Genomic DNA, 14079 nt, shown 5'->3' with positions numbered 1-14079 from the left:
GTCAATATTTTATTAAGGAACAATAATTATGTAAATTACATCTACAGAAGAAAACCAGGATGGTGAAGAAGCTTGAAACCTTATTATATAGGCAACAAATGAAGGATATGTAACTTATAGAAGAAAACATCTAGGGGATTCAGAAATATGAACAGATATCCTAAATAAGAACTAAATATGTTTTTCATCAGATAGCAGAAGTGAGATAAATGCATGAAAGTCATAGGGAAATTAATTTTGAAACAATAGGGAAAAAAAGATTATTCAAAGTTAGGACTGAATGAAAAAAGAAGTTCTTATCCCAATCACTAGAGAGCTAGAGCTATAGCTGACCAGCCACTTTCCAGAAATGCTGTAAGAAATTTATGTCCAGGTAGAAAATTTAATTATGTATTACCTAAGGTCTCACTTCAGAGTAGGATTCATGAGTCTATTTTTTCTAAAGATTTTATTTATTTACTTATTTGAGAGAAAGCACACAAGCGTGGAGGAGGGGAACAGAGGGATAAACAGACTCCCCGATGAGCAGGGAGCCCAACACAGGGCTCAATCCCAGGACTCAGATCATGACCTGAGCCAAAGTCAGACACTTAATACGACTGAGCCACACAGGTGCCCCTCATGAGTCTATTTTTTTTTTTTTTTTAGGTCATTTAAAAAAACTGTTTAGAGGAAAGAGAAAAAATTGCTATTTATTTTCACTTTAAACACTTTACTTCTTTGAATATAACTTCTTTTCTCAAATGAATAAATATAGCATTTAAAGCAATAAATGTTTCCAGACAAAATATTAACTAAGTGCAATGATAGAAAGAAGTAAATTTCACTCTTAGGTGCTAAGCATTACATAAAAGCAAAGACAAAGTAAATGAAACTTATAAAAACCAAGATACCTGTTTTCTCTTACTTGTTGCCTCATCTTTTCATCCTTTAGACTTTCATGTTTTAGTTTTGCCAATTCCATAGCCAACTTTTCTTCTTGTTCAAGCTGGAGTTCCCTCAATCTTTTGTTTTCTTCTGCCTGAATTTTTTTTAAGAAGTAACTTTAGTTATTTGTCCTCTAGAATCAGATTTTTCTTTCATCAAGGCTTGAGAGCAACAACACTTGTGTTTTATTTTTAAATACAAAATACTATATCAATAAGTACTTTCCTGATATATTATCATGGAAAATTTCAAACATCATCAATAGTAAGAAGAAGATTAAAGTATACCCTCAGGCAGTCATCACTTTCAAGAACTATCAATATTTTACCAATCTTCTTTCTCTATTCTTCCACTCCAATTTCATTTTTTTCTTTGTTCTTTTTTTGCTAGACTATTTTAAAATATATCCCAGATATGTCATTACTATATAAATAATTCAGTATTAATCCCTAACTGATAAGAATTTCATCTTATGTAACAACCATGCCATTAGCATGTCTAAATAAGAGTAATTCATTAGTAAGGAATAATACCTTGTCCATTCTCAGGTTTTCCCAATTGTCTCAAAGATACTTTTTGTTTGCTTTTTCAATCAAAATCCAAATAAGGTCCACATGTTGCATTTAGTTATTATTTCTCTTAAGTATCTTTCATTCTGTAACAGTTATCCCATATATATATATACTTTTCCCCAAGCCACTGATTTGTTGTAGAAATTAGAATATGTGGCCCACAGAATGTCCCACATTCTGAATTTGACTGTTTCCCCAGGATAGCATTCAACTTGTTTCTCTTTTGTATCCGCTATAAAATAGTAGAAAGATCTAGAGGCTTGACTAACTTCTGTATTTGGAAAGAATAAGCACATGAGAAGATGTTCAATAACATTAGCCATCAGGAAACGCAAATTAAAATTACAATGATCACTACAAACCTATTAGGATGGCTAAAATAAAAAATAGTGGCAAAAGCAAATGTTGGTGAGAAACTTGCATTACTCACATATTGCTAGGTGGGAATGTAAAATGGCAGAGCCACTCTGGAAAACAGTTCAGTAGCTTGTTATAAAGCTAACATGTAATTATTATATGACTCAATTACAGCCCTCTTAATGCATTTAGCCCAGAGAAATTAAAAATTATGTTTACTTAAAAACCTATACCCAAATGTTTACAGCAGATTTATTCAAGATAGCCAATACTGGAAATAAACAGACATACTTCAATGGGTGAATAGGCAGATAAATTGTGGTACATCCATACCATGGAATACTACTCAGTGGCTAAAGGGAATGAAGTACTGACATTAGCAACAACCTTGATTACTTTCTAGGAATTGAGCTGAGTGAAACAATCCAATCCCAGAAGATTACATACTGTTTGATCCCATGTATATAATGTTCTTGGAACACGTTATTTTAAAATTGAGCTTTAATTTACACAGCATAAAATTCACCCTTCACAATTCACAACTCAGTGGTTTTTAGTACATTAACAGTGTTGTGCAACAACCATCACCATCTAGTTTCAAGACTTTTTTTTAACAGATATTTTTTACAGCAGTTTTGGGTTCACAGCAAAACTGAGCAGAAATAACAGAGTTCACACTGCCCACACACATGCACTGCTCTACCTCACTATCAATATCCCCCGCCAAGTGGTATATTTGTTACAATCGATTAACCTTCCATTCAGCCTGAATTTAGGTGAATAAGATTCCTCCCCTTGGAACTCTGACACGTCTTGGCACACCCTCAGCAACAGAAACATATATAGAATAAATCAGACTGTTTAGACAATCACAAAGGTTCAAGAGACGACCAAGAACTAATCAATGGTGAATGAGAAGTTTCATCACCTCTCCAAGGCCACTTCTTCTAGACTGAAAGGAGTAGCTGTTTTGCCTAATTCAGGGCAACAGCCAAACAATATGAAGAAACAGAGAACTATGTTCCAGATGAGAGAATAAGACAGAATATCCTAAGAATACCTTAATGATACAGAGATAAATAATCTACCGAATAAAGAATTCAAAGTAATAGACATAAAAGATGCTCACTGAACTCAGGACACAGTGGGAACTTTAACAAAGAGATATAAAATATAAGAAAGTACAAAACAGAAATCAGACCTGAAGAATATAATAACTGAACTCAAAAATACACTGGGGGATTGATTCTACAGCAGACTGGATAAAACAGAAGGATGGATCAGAAAGCTGGAAAGCAGGGCACTGGAATCACCCAAGCAGAGCCGGAAAAAAAATAATAAAAAGGAATTCGAAAAAAATGAAGATAAAGTATCTATGGGACAACATCAAGGGAAACAGTATTTGCATTATAGGGTTCCCAAAGGAGATGAGAGAGAAAACGGGCAGAAAACTAATTTGAAGAAACAATGGCTGAAAACTTACCTAACATGGAGAAGGAAACATATCCAGGTCCAGAAAGCCCAGAAAGTTCCAAATAAAATGAACCAAAGAGATCCACACCAAGATACATCATAATTGAAATGTCAAAGAGAAAATCTTTTTTTTTATATATATTTTTTATTGGAGTTCAATTTGTCAACATATAGCATAACACCCAGTGCTCATCCTGTCAAGTACCCTCCTCAGTGCCCATCACCCAGTCACCCCAATACCCCGCCCACCTCCCTTTCCACCACCCCTTGTTTGTTCCCCAGAGGTAGGTGTCTCTCATGTTCTGTCACCCTCACTGATATTTCCCATTTTAAAGAGAAAATCTTAAAAGCAGTACAAGCTTTTGTTGCATACCCACCCCATGCCCTACCCCCCAAAAAAAACCTGCAAGGCTATCAGCAGATTTTTCAGCAAAAACTGCTCAGGCCCGAAGGGAGTGACATGACCTATTCAAAGTGCTGAAAGGACAAAACTTACAACCAAGAATACTGTACCCGGCAAGTTAACACTCAGAATAGGAGACACTGAGTTTTTCAGATAAGCACAAACTAAAGGAGTTCATCACCACTGAACTGATTTTTCAAGAAATGTTAAAGGGACCTTTTAAGCCGAAAAGAAATGGCACTAATTAACAAGAAAACATATGAAAGTAAAAATTTCTCTGGAAAAGGTAAATATGTAGTGAAGGTAGATAAATCAACTTACAAAGCTAGCATGAAAAGACAAAAATGATAAAATAAACTAAAACTACATTAAGGGATACATAAAGTAAGAGGTAAAATGTGACATCAAAAATATAAAATGTAAGGTCGTGGTAAAAATGTAGAGTTTTGGAATGAGTTCAAGTTTAATTTGGTATCAACCTAAAATAGACTGTTCCATACATAAGATGTAATATATGCTATATACATAATTACCTCATGGTAACACAAAGCAAAAATACAGTAAGTAAAAGAAAGTGGGAAAGGACTCTAAACACAACACTAAAGAAAGACAATAAACCTAAAAGGGAAACAATATACATGGAAAAGAAAAGAAGGCTAGGGTAGCTATATTCATATCAAACAAAAAAAGCTTTAAAACAAAGACTATAATAAAAGACAAAGAAGGGCATTACATAATGATAAAGGGGTCAATCAAGCAAGAAGATATAACATCTATAAATATATATGTACCCAATATAGGAGCACCAAGATATATAAAGCAAATATTAACACACTGAAAGGTGGAAATCGACAGCAATATGATAATGGTAGAGGCTTTTACACCCTATTTAAATCATCTGACAGAAATAAGAAAGTCAATAAGGAAACATCAGCTTTACACAACACCTTAGACCAGGTGACTCTAACAGACATATACAGAACATTTCATCCAAAAGCAGAATACACACTCTTCTCAAGCACACATGGAACATTTTCCAGAATAGATCACGTTAGCCAAAACAAAAAACAAAAAACAAAACAAAACAAAAAAACAAAAAACACCACAATAAACTGAAGATTGGTATATCAAGCACCTTTTCTAACCACAATACAGTGATATAAACTAAAAGTCAATACCAAGAAGAAAACCAGAAAACCAAAGGCAGACTGCCATTTTGTGGAAAAAAATCACATGGCAGGAAATGTCAACAATCTCTGGGAAATGTGGGCCTCAGTCTTATAAACTATGAGAACATGAATTCTGCCAACTTAAATGAGCTTAGAGGAGGACCCCAAGATTCAGATGAGAATGGATTTCAGCCTTGTGAGGTGAAACGGTCAATCCTAGCTGGACCATAACATGTCTGGATTTCTGACCTACAGAAACGGTGAGGTAATAAATGTTTTTACCCACTAGATTTGTGATAATTTGTTACACAGCAACTGAAAACTAATATAATAAATGAACTGTAGTCTTTAAAATTGTCAAGGTCATGAAGTACAGGAAAAAGTGAAAAACTCTTACAGATTAGAAACTAAGGAAACATGACAATTATAGGCCGTTTGTATTCCTGGAACAAAAAACAGATGTTAATGGAAAAAACTGATGAGATCTGAATAAATCCTATAGTTAACATGTTGTATCAAGGCTGATTTCTTTGTTTTGATAATTGTTCTGTGATTATGTAAGATGTTAACATAAAGAGAAATCAGGTGAAGGGTATACAGGAATTCTCTATACTATTTTTTACAACTGTATTATAAATCTAAATTTATCTCAAAAATTGTCTCTAAATATTATCTCCACTAGATGATAATACGGCTTTTGGTACAATGGCTGACACTAGGTGTGAAGCAAGAATTTTAAGAGATGAGCCTTGTATTAGCCAGAGAAAAAGAACAAATGGGATAATGAATCAGCTCAAGTGATTCCCACAATCTTACGGGTGAGTCAGAAAGCCAGAGACCCAGGAGATCCAATGGTTTAGTTCCAGTATAAGCATGGAGGCCTGAGAAAGAAGAGGACCAATGGTGTATTTCCTGTCTGAAGGCTGACAAACTTGAGACTCAAAATGAGCTGATATTTCAGTTCAAGTGTGAAGGCAGGGAAAAAGCTGATGTTCCAATTAGAAGGCAGTCAAGAAAGAGTAGTTCCTTTTATTCAGTCATTTTGTTCTATTCATGCCTTCATCCAACTGGATGGGGCCCACCCACATTAGAGAGGGCAATCTGCTTTACTCAGTGTGCCAATTTAAATGTTACTATCATCCCCAAACACCTAGGATAATGTCTGACTAAATATCTGGGCACCCCATGGCACAAAGTCAACACATAAAATTAACCATCACTAGCCTGGCACATCTTGTACTGACAGAAAGCAAGAAAGCTATCACACAAATTAGGGGAATCTTATCAAAAGGACACAGAACCAATTAAGACATCCATTGGCCAAAGATGGGACAATTTGAGCATCAAAAAGGATAATAAGTGCAATTAATTCAAGTATTGAAGACCCATTAGTTCATAAAGATTTTTTTAAAAAAGGAAAAAGTCAAAAACTAAAGATAATTTTAAAAAACAACATTCAGAGACACCAATGGAAGTGACCAGAGCACCATTTCTGTACTCTGAAGACTAAGTATATATCTCCCTTTCCAGTAATAACTGTATTTCAGGGTACCAAATAACCCTAGTTGATGTGGGAAAGTTCTTTACAAAGGAATTTCAGCTAATTAAAATGCCTCACTAGAGGTACCAGAATATACATGTTTATCAACATTAGCATCTAAAAGTGGACCAAGCAGACATCATGTGCCTGCTGATGTGATATAATGTCAAGGATAGCATGACCTATGGAGTGATTGCCAAAAAGTTGTACCTAAATCATGCCTTTAGGATTAACTTCCATTTTGAGGAAATATAAAAGTTAGGAAAACAAATTAAATGAACCAATGAGAAAGCAAACAGGTAAATTCAGAATATGGGATATCCTATAAAACACTGGCCTAATTTAACAAGTGAAAAACATGAAGTTAAATAAAAGATGGGGGTATGAGAGTGGTTCAGTCAGAGAAGTGTCTGACTCTTGATTTCCGCTTAGGTCACGATCTCAGGGTTGTGAGATCCAGCCTTACATCGGCTCTGCACTAGCACTAGACATGGAGCCTGCTTTAGATTCTCTCTCACCCTCTCCTTCTGCCCCTTCTCCCACTCTTTCTCTCTCTCCTTCTCTTAAAAAACAAAAAACAAAAAAAGGATGAGGGAGGTACCATTTTAGATTAGGAGGTCCCTAACAGACATAACAACCAAATACACTGTATGAACCTTGTGTGGATCTCAAGAAAACAAACCAACTGTAAAAGCAGATTTTGACACAATCATAACAACTTGACTATGGAATGGCATTAAATGATACCTAGAATTTATTGTTAATTCTATTAGGTGAGATAGTGGCATTATTCTACTACTATGTAAGAAAATATCTATATTTTATAAGATGCATACTGAAGTATACGGGAAAGAGGTGACATGACATCTGGGACTTTAAAGAAAAAATAATAAAAAGCATAGTAAAAAATACCTGATCTCTAGGATCTTATTGTTCAGAGCTGAAAAATTATGTCTAAGCCTTATGAATTTGGAATTCAAAGGGACGGATACCACTTTTAAAAGTTGCTTTTGCCATTCCAATATCCTACAAAATGTTTAACATACAGCAGGAACTCAAAAAATACTTAAATATCAGAACACTTTTTTCATATTCTGGTCTCCCTTTTATACCACCCTCATCCTTTAAAATATTTAGAAGTTTCCACAGAAAAATTATCTCCATATTTTAAGTTATATACATACTGTACCTGAATTCAAGGCAGTATTTCAAGATAAAAAATATGAGTACCTAATTCATATCCAATATATACGTGTTCATTTTCTACTATTGAATGAATATTTTTAATCTTAGTAAATTCAGAAAAACTACTCTTAAATTTTTTCTTTCATATTTTATGGAAAGCAATCAAATTTTACTTATATGAACAAAACTGTGGAAGTTAGTAATTATGGATTTCGTATTTATGAAAAACCAAACCAAACCCTGAGTCTTACTCTGTTACAGGCACCATTCCAAGTGCTTTGCATGTATTAACTCCTTATTAAAACAATCCTACAAAATGAATACTATTGTAATTTTCATTTTAGAGATGAAGCAGAAAAGTAAAATCAATTTACCGAGGGTTCCAGAGCTTGCTTAGGTACAGCGATACTGGGATTTAAAGTCATAAAAGTCTAACTCCAAAAACCCAGCTCTTTACCACTACACTGGGCTGACCTACAATGAGGCATCCTTTACTTTTGCTGCTATTATCTATCTACTCAATTCCAGTATCAGCAGTTGGTTTTTATCACTTCCGAGGAGAAAATGAAGAAAAAAATGTCAAAATGAATAAGACAATGTACCTTTTGAATGGCTTCTTCCATATCCAACTCAAATTGTTCGTTCTGTAATAATCTGAGGAATCTCTTGCGCTCCACGCGGTCATCATTTTCATGATGCACCACCTGGTCCTTGATAGTATTCTCTATCTTTCTTAGTGATTGGACATGCAATTGTTTGCCGTAATTTACATCTACTAATTTCTGATGCCTTTCACTGAAGCTCAAGGCTCGCCTTCTAGAAGCCTATAATGGGAGGAAAAAAAAAAAAAGCACACATAGTTTGGTATTCCAAAATCTGATTTTTAAAAGTATACCGCTGTAGGGATGGCTGGGTGGCTCAGTGGGTGAACCTGTGCGTTTGACTCAGTGCATGATCCTGGGGTCTTGGGATTCAGTCCCGTACATCAGGCTCTCTGTGTCTCTCGTGAACATATAAAATATTAAAAAAAAAAAAAAAGTATACCTCTGTAAGCTCCAGGTACAAAAACAGGAAACAGCAATAAATAAAGGGCGTTTGGCTTCCTTCCTAAATTCAGAGAAATGTAACATAAAAAAATGTACACGTGGTAGATAAATATATTGATATATCTATAAAGTTCTCTTATTACTCCCCATCTTCTAGATGAGACGTGAAAAGTAAAAGCAACTTTACCCAAGGTTCCTCGAAAACCTAAATAAATAGCATACTGGGATGCAAAGACCCGCAGTCGAGCTCTACAGACCTAGCTCTCAACCGCAGCACAGAGAAGGCCTCCTCTCCTCATTCCCCCCAGCGCCTCCCTTACCCTTGGCCAGAAAGTGCCGCTCAGAAGCTGATCAGGTTTTCCTAATACAGATTTAATAAGTCAACCGATGCTACTTTTTTTTTTTTTTTAGGTTTTATTTATTTATTCATGAGAGACACAGACAGAGGGGCAGAGACACAGGCAGAGGGAGAAGCAGGCCCCACGCAGGGAGCCCGACGCGGGACCGGATCCCGTGACCCCAGGTCAGGCCCCGGGCCGAAGGCGGCGCTAACCCGCTGGGCCACCCAGGCCGCCCTAACCGCTGCCACTTAATTCATTTGTTCTCTCCCAAACTTTTTTCCCCCACTATTTCGTTCAACGTTCTTAATCTTTTCCCAAATTTCCAGAAATATGGCAAGCAAGATTTTCACCGGGCAGATCTAATAGAGTCTGAGGAACATTTGAAAAAGGTCGGAAGCCACCGCTAGCGTCGCTGAAACAATAGCCCACGAGGCCTCTGAAAGCAAACTGAACGAGTTTCCCACTTGTTGCTCAGAATAGGCACCTCCGAATCCCTTTTTTAGATGCAGACTGGCTCCACCTACTACAATTAAATCAACAGACAAACCAGCGGCTCACCATCTTGGCAGAGGAAAGTCCCCCTCTCAGGCTCCGGCGTCCACCACCTCCCGCGGCCAGAGCAGGGGCCGGCTGGGAGCGCCGCTGTTTACGCCGTTTCCTGGCAACTGCCCCCGCCCCCAGCGGGGCCCGGCCCCCCGGCGCAGGCGCGGCCTCTCATTGGACGCAGCAGGAGCCAATCGGCCCTGAGCTTTTTGCGGGGCGGGCGGGGAGGCTGCGGCTCCTGGTCTAAGAGACGCGCGGGAAGTTCGGGTCCCGCGTCCTGCCGCGAGCTCTTTGCAGTTTAGTGGGGCGCTGGGTCTCTCACGAATAAAATTTTTTAAAAAAGAGTATCCTGTGCCCTCAATACACGGTCCATGTGAGTTGATGACTAGCTTCATCTTGAGCGGCAGGAGGCATGGTCACCGGCCCCCTCCCTGGTAACCGGGAGGCACCGGGGGTAGTGTGTTCGAAGCCGCCTTCACCGCCACCCCCAACGGATGCTGTTGGTAAACTTTGGTAGTGAAATGTATGGAAAAAAAAAAAAAAGAAATGTATGGGCACGTGGATCTTCTGCTGTGGAATACATGGTCCAAGCACCAGTGTGAGAGCAGATAGATGGAGGCGGAATGTGATCAGATTTAACTGGCAAGTAGACGCTAAAGTCCATTTTTATTTTTATTTATTTTTTAAGATTGTATTTATTTATTCATGAGAGAGAGAGAGAGAGGCAGAGACACAGGCAGAGGGAGAAGCAGGCTCCATGCACCGGGAGCCCGACGTGGGACTCAATCCCGGGTCTCCAGGATCAGGCCCTGGGCCCAAGGCAGGCGCTAAACGGCTGAGCCACCCAGGGATCCCCTAAAGTCCATTTTTAAATGGAAGAATTTAAAGATAGGACCGGATCAGAAAAATTAGTCAAATATATTTATTTTAGAAATGACAGATCCCTTAAAAACAAACAAACAAAAAAAAGTGTTGAGAACTTGGCTTAGTTTCTGTTATCTAATTTGAAATCCATCTTATGCAGCAATATGTCTGCCTAAAGATTAATAATAACCAGGAGGACTTCCAGTTTTAGCTCCAAAATGTAAAAACTTGGAAGTCATCAACTTCCATCCTTACTACCAGAAGAGGCCGAACAAACTAAAAACTAATGCTTTTTTTTAGACTCATCATAGAACTGAGGTCACAGGACAAATAACAGCCCTGAAATCTGGAGAGGTGAATCCAAGGACTCATATCTGAGACCTGCTTACCTAGAACAGAAGCCTCTGAAACCATAAAGGAAGAATACTTGAATGGCAATTTTAATGAATTCCTAGAGGCTGAGTGGGGCTAGGGTAAGTAAAGCTATTGGGGGTTGCAGGCTTGGGAGGCCCCAGCACTTGCATGGATTTTGTTTCCAGAAACTCCAGCAAGTTTTCACCATGAAAAACCAAGAAAGATCTCTTGTCTCCTGTGGCTCTAGGAGGGGGATAAGATTAATAATTATTGTCAAATACATCCAGAGCCTTCTCCTTAATAAAGGCCTACATTCTAGAAGAAAAGATTTTACCAAAGCCATATCCCAAGGCAAGGATGGTTCTCTGACCAGAGCCTTCTGCAGCCTTCCTGTCTCTCCCAAGTAGAGAGGAAGAAGTTAAACACTTGTGAAAGTCACAGCCCAAGGACACCAAAAGGTTTAATCAGAAAATTATAGAATGCTTTTCTTCCCACACTTTACTACTGCACCAACAGTGCTTCAGTGTAGTGTCAGTTGAGTACAGGTGGAAGCACTGCAGAAACACACTAACAAGAATTTTTAGGGAAATCCAAAGACAATGGGAAACAAAAACACTAGAGGAATTTAAAACTTCTAGAATGAACAGCTACAGCAAATATTAAACACAGCCCAGTTCCTAGTCACATAATAAAAAAAACACATTAAAGCCCTATTTATCTCAATCCTCATTACCCAATATGCCACAGCCAGTTTTCAACAACAACAACAACAACAACAACAACAACAACAACAAAAACCAGCAAAGCTAAAGGCAAGGAAAAACTCAGTCTGAAAGGCAAAGTAAGCATCAGAACTAGACTGAGCTATGACACAGATTGGAGGATTATTAAACAGTAATATAAAATAACTGCTAATGTGCTTAAGGATCTGATGGATAATGTGGACAACGTACAACAGATGGGTAATGAATGCAGAGAAAGAAAAACTGAAAGAATCCAAAAGAAATTCTAAAAATAAGAAACACTGTAACAAATGGAGAATGCCTTGGACAAGCTCATAGGAGACTGGACCACACTGTGAGAGCCTGAAGATAGATCAATAGAAACGTCCCAAACTGAAATGCAAGGAGATTATCAGTAAATAGATAATCTTGTTGGGCTTGTGGACTTCACCTTAGAATGAAATTGTTTTCTACATTAGAAGAATGTGTGTGTGTGTGGGGGGGGGGTGACAATTGTCAAGGTTTCTGTCTTTTGGGATAACATCTAAACCCAGTTACCGGGACGCCTGGTGGCTCAGCAGTTGAGCGTCTGCCTTCGGCTCAGGGCGTGATCCTGAAGTCCAAGGGTCAAGTCCCACATCAGGCTCCTTGCATGGATCCTGCTTCTCCCTCTGCCTGTGTCTCTGCCTCTCTTGAATAAATAAATAAAATCTTTTAAAAAATAAAATAAACCTAGTTACCACAAAAATCAAATTGACCATATGGATACAGTGCAAAACATTTTGAACGCATTTAATCCTGTTTGTCTAGCATCTTTCATGAGAACTCTAGAAAAAAAAAAAAACATGAGTTATGTATAGCTTCTTATAAAGTAGCCTCTAACTAAAATTTTGCTGGTTGGGCTATCAGCAGGAAATTTTGTTTTGTTTGTTTTGAACATTGCTAAGTGCCTGAGATATAAATATATATCACCAGCATAGAGCCTGACATGGGACTCCATCTCACAACCTGAGATCATGACCTGAGCCAAAATCAAGAGTCAGACTCTTAACCAACTGAGCCACTCAGGCACCCCCATTATACACTTATAACAATGGTTTTTCTTGATTTTTGGCCATTTTCATAATGTTGGATTGAATGCCAGACAAGTAAGAGAGTAGAGACTGAGGCATATCGTATTTAGGTCTGAAGTAAGTCCACCTCTTCTCTTGCTGTAACACTACTGCAGGAGGTTGAGCCCATGCAGTCAGGAGTTGAGCTGGTTTTGAACTTTTGTGTCGCTCTGGTTATTTTCAGTACACCACTATCTTCACATTTCTCTAGTGTTATCTTGTGCTTATGCTTGAGGCTATTTTCCAGAAGGCTTCTCTTAATGTTCCTGGTTCACCTTTAGCTTAAGGCCTTCCCTATGTTCCTGGCACGACAGAGACTGTCTCCACACTCTAGTTCCTCCTCCCGCACGCCAGGCGATGGCTGTTCTTTGTGGCTCATGCTAGCTAGCCAGTTGGTGGGAGGAGGGGCTACTCTGTTATTCTTGTCTAGTCTCAGTGTTAGGTGGGTTCTGGAACACTAGTTGTGGGGAGCTCATAAATTGGAAAAACTTTCTTTAATGGAAAGTACTCACTTTGTTTTCTTATTACTTAAAAAAAAAAAACTAAAACCCTTAACCTGGCCTTTAAAGGCTTGTATGTCTGTCTCTTCAGGTTTCTTCTTCAAACTTTAGCCAAAATGGACTTTGTTGAATTCCTTTCTGCCAGAGGAGAAGGAGCATGTGTGAGTCTCTGCCCTTAATAAAAGCATGAGACTGGGGCGACTGGGTGGCTCAATCAGTTAAGCATCTGCCTTCAGCGTGGGTCATGATCTCAGGGTCCTGGGACTGAGCTCATCATCAAGCTCACCACTGGGCTCCCTGCTCAGTGGGGAGTCTTCTATTCCCTCTCTCTTTGCCACTTCCCTGCTTGTGCTCTTTCTCTCATTCTCTCGTTCTCTCTCTCTCTCTCTCTCATTCAAATAAATAAATAAATAAAATCTTAAAAATAAATAAGAGCATGTGATGACTAAAACCCCACCAGTCACCTGGTCAATGAGATAATAATGCTCTGGATCCTGGATGACAGAACAGAAAAATAGAAGGATGCTCAGTTCTTCATGGCCACAGAGCTACCACACCAGCCCTGGACTGCCAAACTCCTGACCTCATGCTGTATGAAAGAATAAGTTCCTAATTTATCTAAGCCTCTGTGTCCTCTCCTTCACTCAGGATTCTATTATTATTGTTAGTCAAATGTAATTCCTAACAAACCATCATCTCTGTTTAATCTCATGGGTGAAAATGATTAAGAAAAACAAAGCTTTTTGTAGAATTAATTACCTTTTTAAATCAATATTTGATTTTATAGATTAGAAGGTAGAATAGAAGGCCTCTGGTTTCCTTTCTCACTTCTTTAATTTCTAGAAGCTACTAGCTAATTCCCTTCCCTTAATCTCTGTGCTCTCAGAATCTTGATCACAACTTTTAATTCTTGGTTTTGATTTCTGCAATACCCATGTAACATGTTTAATAACTCCCAGAGTCATGTCATT

The 14079-nt window shown here is 38.1% G+C and overlaps 1 protein-coding gene across 1 annotated transcript in view; it reads right to left on the bottom strand.

The window, feature by feature from the left end:
• The window catches only part of MNS1 (meiosis specific nuclear structural 1), a 34588-nt gene extending 24949 nt beyond the window's left edge, over positions 1-9639 (bottom strand). Inside the window, exons 1-3 of the mRNA XM_041746474.1 lie at positions 9572-9639; positions 8229-8450; positions 894-1021 (exon numbers count right to left, since the gene is read on the bottom strand). Of these exons, the coding sequence (XP_041602408.1) occupies positions 894-1021; positions 8229-8450; positions 9572-9574 (353 nt within the window). The 5' untranslated portion in view covers positions 9575-9639. The remainder of the gene's footprint in view (positions 1-893; positions 1022-8228; positions 8451-9571) is intronic.
• Between the last annotated feature and the right edge of the window lie 4440 nt (positions 9640-14079).

Source organism: Vulpes lagopus, chromosome 2 (genome assembly GCF_018345385.1).
Source record: "Vulpes lagopus strain Blue_001 chromosome 2, ASM1834538v1, whole genome shotgun sequence".
Classification (NCBI taxonomy): Eukaryota; Metazoa; Chordata; class Mammalia; order Carnivora; family Canidae; genus Vulpes; species Vulpes lagopus.
The sequence above is the reverse complement of the archived record's forward strand: the minus strand, read 5'-3'. Positions and strand labels throughout refer to the sequence as shown.